This window comes from Microtus pennsylvanicus, chromosome 6 (genome assembly GCF_037038515.1).
Source record: "Microtus pennsylvanicus isolate mMicPen1 chromosome 6, mMicPen1.hap1, whole genome shotgun sequence".
Classification (NCBI taxonomy): Eukaryota; Metazoa; Chordata; class Mammalia; order Rodentia; family Cricetidae; genus Microtus; species Microtus pennsylvanicus.
Window position 1 is genome coordinate 28976227 of NC_134584.1, and position 9496 is coordinate 28985722.

A 9496-nucleotide genomic window follows, 5' to 3' on the forward strand; every position below is an offset into this window, starting at 1 on the left:
TTTAAGCAGTACATTCATTGTATGTGTGGGGAGTCCATGAGTACTAGCTGGGAGACTCCAGGCCCTCATTCTCCTGTTGAGAGATACTAACTAATGCTACAGTGTTTATGCTCCTAAAAAGAGCTCATGTATAAATTATGAGCTCTCACATACTAATTGCATTTTCCAGAAGGCTTAATGCCCACTGTTCATTTCACTGGTAGTGTATAGATTCTTACATCATTTAAAAGCACAGAGATAGGGATAGGCAGTGGGCCAGCAGGTAAAACACTTGTTGCCAAGTCTGACAACTCATCAGTCTGTGGGACCCAGATGGTGGGAGGAGAGCACTGACTCCCAAATGTTGTCATCTGATAGCTACATGTGTGTTATGACAGGCATGCATGAGTGCACACAAACATACACACATGATAAACAAATCTAAAAATATATAAACACAGTCATATAGCATGGTTAACATATTGTTTTTTATTTAGAATTTATTTAGAGAATGGGCTAGGTCTCTACCCATTGTATGTTCAGCCCATTTTTTTTTACTTTATATTTAGTTTCCATGTATTACATAGTCATGTTCTGTTTTTCTAAAGCAGTGCCCTCTTAAATGGTAGTTAGGTTGTTCTCACTCTAACTCGTATAAACAATACTGAATTAGTGCCTTTGGGATCTGCATTTGCCTACTATATAAAAGTTCTAGGAATAGAGCTGCTATGGATTTCAAATATGTTTTCCTCCAAAGGAACTTTTAGTTAGCCTCTTCGATATATCAGTGCCTTATCTCATCAGCGTTTATTCCTACTCTATCTTTTTGTGCTGTTGTAAGTAGAATCTTCTACTGGATTTATAATTCCTTTCTATATGAAAATGCTTGCATATAGAGTGCTATTTGTGTATCTTGGTGTTCAGCTACTCATTGTATTTTTATTATTTTAAATAATTTTTAGGGGCTGGAGAGATGGCTCAGAGGTTAAGAGCACTGACTGCTCTTCCAGAGGTCCTGAGTTCAATTCCCAGCAACCACATGGTGGCTCACAGCCATCTATAATGAGATCTGGTGCCCTCTTCTGGCCTGCAGGCATACATGGAAGGAATGTTGTATACATAATAAATAAATAAATCTTTAAAAAAATAATTTTTATACAAATTTCTGGGCTCTCTGCATATAAAACTAAATTTCCAATTTTTATACCTACTGTTTTTTCTTCTTACCTGATTGCCTTGGTTATTCCCAAAACAATACTAAATTGTGTCTGTGGCTTTGAGCATCCTTTTCTTCCTTTGAACTTTTAACAGGAGTCTAGTATAATATGTGAATTTTCCTGTTTTGTATGTGAAGAAAGTCAGCCAGCAATTTTATATTGTTTAATCTTATGCTATATCCCCATAAAATATAAAATATATATACAAGAATTTAAGGACAGCTTTTGAGAGTAGATTTTCTTCTTCCACTCTGGATTCTAGGAATTGGACTCAGGTTGTCAGGCTAGTGCTTCTACTATCTCACTGGCCCCTTAAATCATTTTTTAAATTCCTTCATCTCTATGGAAGCGATCACATGATTTTCCTACTTAGATCTACATGTGACAAATTTTGATAGAACCTTCTGTAGTTTGTTATCCAGTTGTTAGGCTGGCTTCTTTAAAAAAAGAAAAAGGAAAAGAAAGAAAGAAAGAAAGAAAGATTAACTTAAAACTTAGCTATTTTGTAAATACATAACTATCTAATAAAATTTGTAAAGTTTGTTGCCTCTGTGGAGGGCAAGGTGGAGAGTAATGTCTTTACCCACCACCCCCTGCCTTTCCCATTGTTTCCTGTCTAAGTCTGTCTAGCGTTTATGACTGTTCCCAGGAGCCTTCATCATTGATATATTTCTGAGACAATCGTCCATCTGGGTTTTCAGGTTTATTTAAATGGAGTTAATTGAAGCTCATTGTGCTCGCCCATGGCTGTGCTACGTAGAGACTGCTTTTTCACTGTAAGTGGTTTATATTTAGTTGAACAAACGTGCTAGGTGAGGAGGAAGTGCACTGCCATGCTGCCCTTTTCTTCTGTGCTTCTGGAGGGCTCGAAGCTGGTGCTAACCTCGGTGCCTTGAACCCGAGCACTGCGCTTGTATGACCACACAGCTTTCTTTCTGCTGGTTTTCTCCCCACTCTTTCTTTCCCTCCATCTTCGGTGCCTTACGTTTGTTGCCAGCTAACTAAGTTGAAGGTGTTGCCTGTGTGGGGGATGTACTCTGTTAGCTGGGCTCACGGAGCTGTTTCTTCTATGTTCACTTGCTACAGTCTACTGTTTACTGCCAAGTGGCAAAGCGTTTGAAGGAAGCTAATATTTAAAAGGATCTTTTTGTAAAGGTCACTGTAACTGAGAATGTGTGTCTGCTTGTTTTTCTTTGCTGCAATTGACTTCTGTCAGTGATGAAATGAAGGTGTATTTGCTATATTTCGCTTTAACACAGAAAGCATAGCTAGACATCCCTCTCCTGCTGCATACAGCATATACGCACTATCTTCTCCAGCTGCCAATGAAGTCTGAACACTTTACATGTATCACTTGAGGATCTAAGCTCGAGTCCTGACACTAGCAATGTAATAGCCATGCGAGTTTTCAAACACAGCAGGATTACAGAGGACTCTTGTTCAGCCACACATGGACAGATTCAGTTACAGTTTCTTGTTCAAAGATGCTGCTGGGGGGAGGGGAAGAGAGCTGGCTGGGGAAGGGGCAGGATGTAGATCCAGAATGCTATTAGCTTACACATCAGACAGGGATAAATGTGTGGGAGCTCGGAGCCTGGCCAGCAGCCTGCCAGGATGACAGCTCTGTCAGCCATGACTGCCTGTCTTGCCAGACGAACTACCATTATTGCTTGTTCAGTCATTTTAACTTCACTTGCATATCCTTTGAAATACAAGATGTGTGGCTGTGTGTGTTGTGTGTGTACTAAAATATGATTCCCACCTATAAAGGATCCATTTAAAGTCATATCGAGTTCATAAGCCATATTTAAAGCAGTCATTGTGAGCAAGGAAAAGTTTATATGTGATTTGTGTCAGGAAGAGACGTAAACCCACAAAGAGAAAAGTATTTTTTTCCCCTGAGTTATATTTATGTGCTGATTGTTACAGCCCACCATGATCCTGTATAGAGGACAGTATTTCTTAGGCTGGTTTTATGAACTGCCTGCCTCGTAGGCAGTCGGGGAGGGGTTTAGGGAAGAGGACTCAAGTGTGAATTTCCTGGTCCATTCCAGATGAGCAGGCTCTGCGGGATTCCAGCTGAAAATCTACTTTTTAAGAAGTGCCAGAAATGATGGTTTTGCACACGAATGCTTGAAAATAATACAAAAGTAGTTACTCAGAATCATAAATTATTCCTCCTTAGGAAAGTTCACATACACTGGACAACTTCAGTTATAAAAGACTCATACCAAATCATTTTCATAGAAAACGAATTCTCCCCAGGATTTGAAAACATAGCAATGTTGCAATGTTGTATTTAATGTATGAATTCTTTTACTCAATACATTACTCCTAGAACTCTGGAAAAGATATCAATTGTATGAAGTAAGAGCCCCTATTATCTAATGTAGGTTATGTAACACTAATGATACTTTTATTGTACAATACTGTGACAGACCTGTTTAAAAGCTCAGTATGTTTTATCATATAATCCTCATAACCCATTAAGTTAAGTAGTATTATTGTCCCCGCTTTCTGCATGAGGAGACTGGAAACGTATAACGTGACTGCCCCCAGGTATCAGGTGGCAGGGCTGGAGTTGTGTCTAGATGGTCTGCCTTCATGATAGGCTTAGGGTTTCTCAGTAGTGAGGATTGTCTCTCCTCATGGTGCGGCTAATAGTAGCCGCTGGGATGCTGAGATGATGTTTGTGTGAGCCAGCATGGCTTAGCAGAGGGAACCCTAGACCGAGCATTACAAGTCCCGAGTGTACTTCCAGCTCTACTGCTCCTGTTAAGTGCAGCACTTGTCTTACTAAGGCTGTTTCCCTTATCTGCAGGAGTAGGTAGGGCTCATCCATGCCCACCTGGGCGTGTACCTTAGAAACTCATAAATGAGAACTTAGAGGGGCATTCATGAGACCTGGCGTGTCTCTGGCTTTTTTCCTTTAAGTTTTCACTGTTCTTGCTTGTTTACGCACTTGATAATAAGGTGCTAATATTGCTGATTTTCCAGGGCTCTTCTGTTTGTCCCCCCTTTCATTTTTTATTCTGCGACCGCATTTCTAATCTCTGGACTCTCAAGCATAAAATACTGCACTGTATGAGTCTAAGAAGTGTTTATTTTCCAAAATGTTATGTCTTCATTTCCTGAAGAAAATAGAAAATTCTTTATCTAGAAACGTCTTATTGCCTCTGATCTTCTTATACATCCCCAGTGTTTAAAAAAAAAAAAACAACAACTGTCGATTAGCTCATCATAGACAGAAGGGGCCATTTCAAGCCGAATCTTTTGGTCAAGCCTTTTATTTAATCTTAATAATTCCGCAATTGTGACGACTGGGTCAGAGTTCAGCCAGGCTGTCTTCATCCTAACAGGGCTAACAAGTGTGTCAGATGTCGAGTCATGGCTATAATTGGCCTTGGCTTTGAGGTTTTCCTTCATAATAAACAATGGGCCCCAAGCCAAAAAAGCGTGTGGTTTATACTTGCATTCTCAGGATGAAATATTTCGAGTGATTTCCCCTCATATTCCTTGTGGTACCCAGGAGCTTGCTTCTTGTACAAATCATATCAGAAGCACGCCCATAATTAAAGAGAATGTGACCTGAGGACTTTTCATTGCAGCTGCAAACATTGTAATGACATCACCCTGCTGTGAGTGTTAGAGAAGGGGTTGCAGAGACACAGGTTAGAGCTTAGTCAGGAGAGAAAAGATACCTGGAGTCTCTCATACAAACCTGAGTGCACCCTAAATTGCCCTTTAGAAGACTGCCGTGTGGGAACCTTTGCTCATCACTGGCAGCTGGAGAAGGAAACACTGCAGGGTCCTCACGTCCATGAGTTCCTGTCACCCACTCACGTCATACAGACAATCTGAAGAACTTCTTTTAAAGTGTCAGAGGGAGTAATGGAGTAAGGGTAACACGGAAGCAGGCAGGAGAACCATGTGGAGGGAGAGAGACCAGAAGAGGGTAGGATCAGGGAGGGAGATGGGTAACATACAATGGCATAGACATATGGAAACCCGTCAGTGAAAACCATTGCTTTGTATCCTAACTCTCAGCTCTCACAAAGAACTTCGGCCAACTAAGGAATGCTGAGAACAGGAGAAAGAGTCTACCCCAGAGAAGAGCGTTTGGTTATCCAAAACCAAATGATCAGCCCTGAAAATGTACAAGTAACATTATATAGCCTGAAAGGGTTATATATAAAATATATAAGCATATACATTTATGCATATAACAGAAACTATAGAAAAGAGACCATAAATTTCAAAGAGAGCCAGGAAAGGTATATGGAAGGATTTGAAGGGAGGAAAGGGAAAAGGGAAATGTTGTAATTATAATCTCAAAAATAAATAATAATACAAAATTTAGATTAATTTTTTAAAAATTAAGAAAAATTAGCACCAGGTGTCACCAAATTCTAACTTGTAGACTTGATGGACCTTTGCATAAGCTTCTGTGTTCATTAGTTCATGAAATCGTATTTACTCTTGCAAATGCAGAATAGATTGGAAATGTGACAGGGCCAGACAAACTCCTTCGATGAGTTTATCTAGTGGTTGGCAGCAGTAATTATACTGAAATTTAGCTGTCCTTGGTAATTTAATGAACTGTTACCAAATTTAATCAGATGAAAAACTTACCAAATGAGTTAATCAACCTGGAAGGTGCAGGTTTCAAATCAGCCTTCTTTACATTCAGGTTTTTGACTAACACGTGAAAATAGTTAGTGATAGCCAATAAAAGAATGGGTCTGGGTGAAGCTGATTTCAATGGTGTAGACACTAACCGGCTTCTCCTTTGAAATTTATGGTGTCCTCTTGAGCCTGCCAACACCAAGGATTCCTGTGTTCTCTGTATTTCTTTTAAGCCGGAAGGTTCTTGGTTAGGACCAGGGAGATGAATCTGTCATGAGGCTCCAAGTCCAAGGAGTTAGAAGATAATGGGCTGGAAAGATGGCTAAGAGCCCTGGTTTCTCTTCCAGAGGACCTAGGTTCAATTCTCAGCACTCATGCGGTGGCTCACAGCATTTATAGCCCCAGTTCCTGGAGCTCCAGTGCCGTCTCCTGGCCTGTGCAGACAACAATGCACACAGTGCAGATACATGTACAGGTGAAACACCCATGCACATAGAATAAAAAGAATCCTTTAAAAACCAAACAAATAGAAAATAAGGAATGGTGGACAATGTAAATGCTTTCTTGAAGAGGTAGAATGTCTTTCTTGCGCTTTGTACGTATGTAGCTCTGATTTGCTGCTCTGTTGTCATTGTCCATTTGGTTTGGCTTGTCACACTGTTTCTCACAGAACTACCCAATGGAGACTGTGCTGAGATCAGTGTACCTATTCCGTTTCCATAAGCAGCTCTGAAAGGAATCCACACTGAACAGACTTAAAGGGTGTGCTGCTGCTGCTGTTGCTTCCTGCTGGCTCTGAAAGCAGGAGTTTCTAGACCAGCTTTAAACTGTTTTCAAATGCATTAATACTGTGTCCGTTTGCATGTGTCATATCACTTTCCTTGGCCCTGTTGATTTATTTTTGTAGTGTTTTCGTGTGCCAAGGGCAAATTAGGCTGTTCCCTAGAGAAGAAATCTGCTCGGTCTATTCTTAACTTTGTTTGAGATTGCCCAATCATCTCTGTTCTTCATTGTCCTGGTCAGTGGTGACTAACGAGAGTCTATTTAAAATGCCCCAAGACCGACCTGAGTTGAGCTGCTAAGATCATGCTCATGTGTGAGGCTACGCTCTTTCTCCAAACAATAACTTGTGCAAATGAATTCAAAGGCGAGAATGGCTCTGAAGAAAGCTGCGAGGTTGAAGGCCATGGTTGTTCTGTGCTCCTACAAAGCACACTCATTAGGTCCTAGGTGTTCTGTGAGCTGGTTCAAGAATCTCTTTAAAAGAACCTTGTCTTTATTTAGCAAACAACAAAGACCTCTTATTAATGTTTCTAGACTATCCTTTTTGAATGCTGTTTTGGGGGCAAAATGGATTGTTTCTGTGAGCTGCACCTCCCATTTTCCACCACTTCCCTATTTTTCCCTTTCAGGAGGAAAGGCTCTTTCTTTTTCCTTTTTAAATATTTATTTTATGTACATTGGTGTTTTGCCCACATGCTTGTCTGTGTGAGGGCATCAGATCCCCAGAACTGAAGTTACAGACAGTTATGAACTGCTGTATAGGTGCTGGAAATTGGACATGGGTCCTCTGGAAGAACAGCTGGTGTTCTTAACCACTGAGCCATCTCTCCAGCCCTTAAAGGCTATTTCATAAAGAATGGACCTGAGAATAAAACCCCAAACTTTGTGCCTTATCATTTTCAGTAACTTCATACAGCTTCTCCAGGTGAGAACTATCTCCTCATAGTTGGAGCCGATATACCCTTATGCTAGGGAGATACATTCTTCACCTTGTTGCAGAGGCCTGCTGTTCTCGTTGCTCCCCACACCCTCACCGCATGCCCTGTGAGTGTATCTGTGAGTGTATTTGTGTGAATGTATGTGTCTGTGTGTGTGAGTGTATTTGTGTATCTGTATGTATATATTAAATATGTACATGTGTGCATTTGGAGGCTAGAAGATATCAGGTATTCTCTTCTTTTATTCTCTGCCTTGCTACTTGAGTCAGGGCATCACACTGAACCTGGAATTTGGCTAACAGCCAGGAATCTTCATCCATTCTCCAGTACCTCCCCCCTCCACAAAGCCTGGCTTGCCAGGGTTATAGGACTGTGTAACCATGTCCAATTTGTGCATGGGTGCTGAGGATTTGAACTCAGATCCTCACATTTTCATAGCAGCGGTTTTACACGTGAAGCCATCTTCTTAGCATCCAGGACCAAGGTTCGTGTTGAGTTATATATCCTCTCATCCCTTGGTTCTGAACCTTATCATTGTTTTGATTGTGTTCACTAATGAACTTTATTGAGGCATAGTTTATATACAGTAAGGTATCAAATGGAACGATCTCAAGTTTTGGCAAACACACACACTTATGTAACCAGTACTTCAGTCTCTGTCCCACAAGAACATGATCTCCTGCCTTGCAGCATTACTCTGTCCACCTGATGTTAACAGCTCAGTCACCAGCCTGCTGTAAGTACTCTTGGAAGTAGGTGGACTGTGTCAAAGTAACCCCTTCAGCCAGACAGCTTAGGTGTCTTTCCTGGAGCCTGCCACATCCATTTCGTTTATAGTAATCTCTCTCCAGAAGCAGCTTGAGCTAAAGGGGAGGACATTGTAACCTTCTGATACTTTCTTGGAATTTTCTTCTTTGGAATGGTGATAGGAATGTCATTGAGCCAAGTATGCTTGCAAAGCACAGATGCTCTCACGAAGATTGCCTGGTGACTTGTGTGCTGTCTGTCAGAAATAATGTATGGTGGTGTCACCAGCGTGTTCAGTGACGCATCCTCAATGCTTGGCATTTCCATCTATTGATCTGGAAAGGGGAATCATTTGGTGCTCATTTGTTTTACTTTGAAGTTTTCTACTGGTGCCAGTCACTGTATGTTTGTTATTACTTTAAACTTACCAGATAAGAAAACTGTTATTTCTTATGTAGGTCTTGTGTGGGGGCCATGTAGCTTATTCTTCCAAATAGTCACACTTTGGCTCAGTTGCCTATAGAGTTTGGTTGTGATACATGAGGGTCTGCTAGATTCAATTCGTCTTTGTTTTATTTAAGGGAAGGCCAGCATCCAGTGTCTGCCACACAGGGAAAACCTTCAAAAGAATATTTGGCTCTTCTCCTGAACATAATTAAATTTTCACTATGCTTTTCTTTGCCTGAAGTTTAATGACTTATATTTAATAATTGAAATGTAGTCAGTTCCTCAGGCTTACTCCTGCTTGATGAAAGAGTCAACGCCTAATGCAAGAAACACCAGCTCACAGTTTCCTCCTCTTTTTAACTTTTGTTTTAGAACTCAGCCCAAAACCATGTTTGCCCAAGTGGAATCTGATGATGAAGACTCAAAGAATGAACCAGAATGGAAAAAACGTAAGATTTGACTGTCATTTAAGAGCTGTTTGCACGGAGCACAAGGACAGGTTGCAGTGTTGCCCACCCCAATGCTTATGAAATAAAAACATGCATTTTTACAAACAGATTTTGTCCTCTCTGTTATTGAATTGTTCAAAGATTGATAGACGTTCACGCTGCTTGTGTTTATGTTTTCTTAACTATAGTTATTAGACTGTGCTACATGTAAACAGACTCAGCTGACTCCTGAGTATTTTAGATGTTTTGAGGCTTTAACAATTACTGCTCTTGTGCAGATTCCTATAGCCTTCGAGAGGAAAACGTACAG

General features: G+C 40.6%; 1 protein-coding gene across 2 annotated transcripts in view; it reads left to right on the forward strand.

The window, feature by feature from the left end:
• Wdr70 (WD repeat domain 70) overlaps window positions 1-9289 on the forward strand; it is a 212197-nt gene extending 202908 nt beyond the window's left edge. For both annotated transcript variants that reach the window (XM_075975932.1, XM_075975933.1), the window contains one exon: window positions 9110-9289. In XM_075975932.1, the coding sequence (XP_075832047.1) occupies window positions 9110-9197 (88 nt within the window). In that variant the 3' untranslated portion in view covers window positions 9198-9289. The remainder of the gene's footprint in view (window positions 1-9109) is intronic.
• The last annotated feature ends 207 nt before the right edge of the window (window positions 9290-9496 follow it).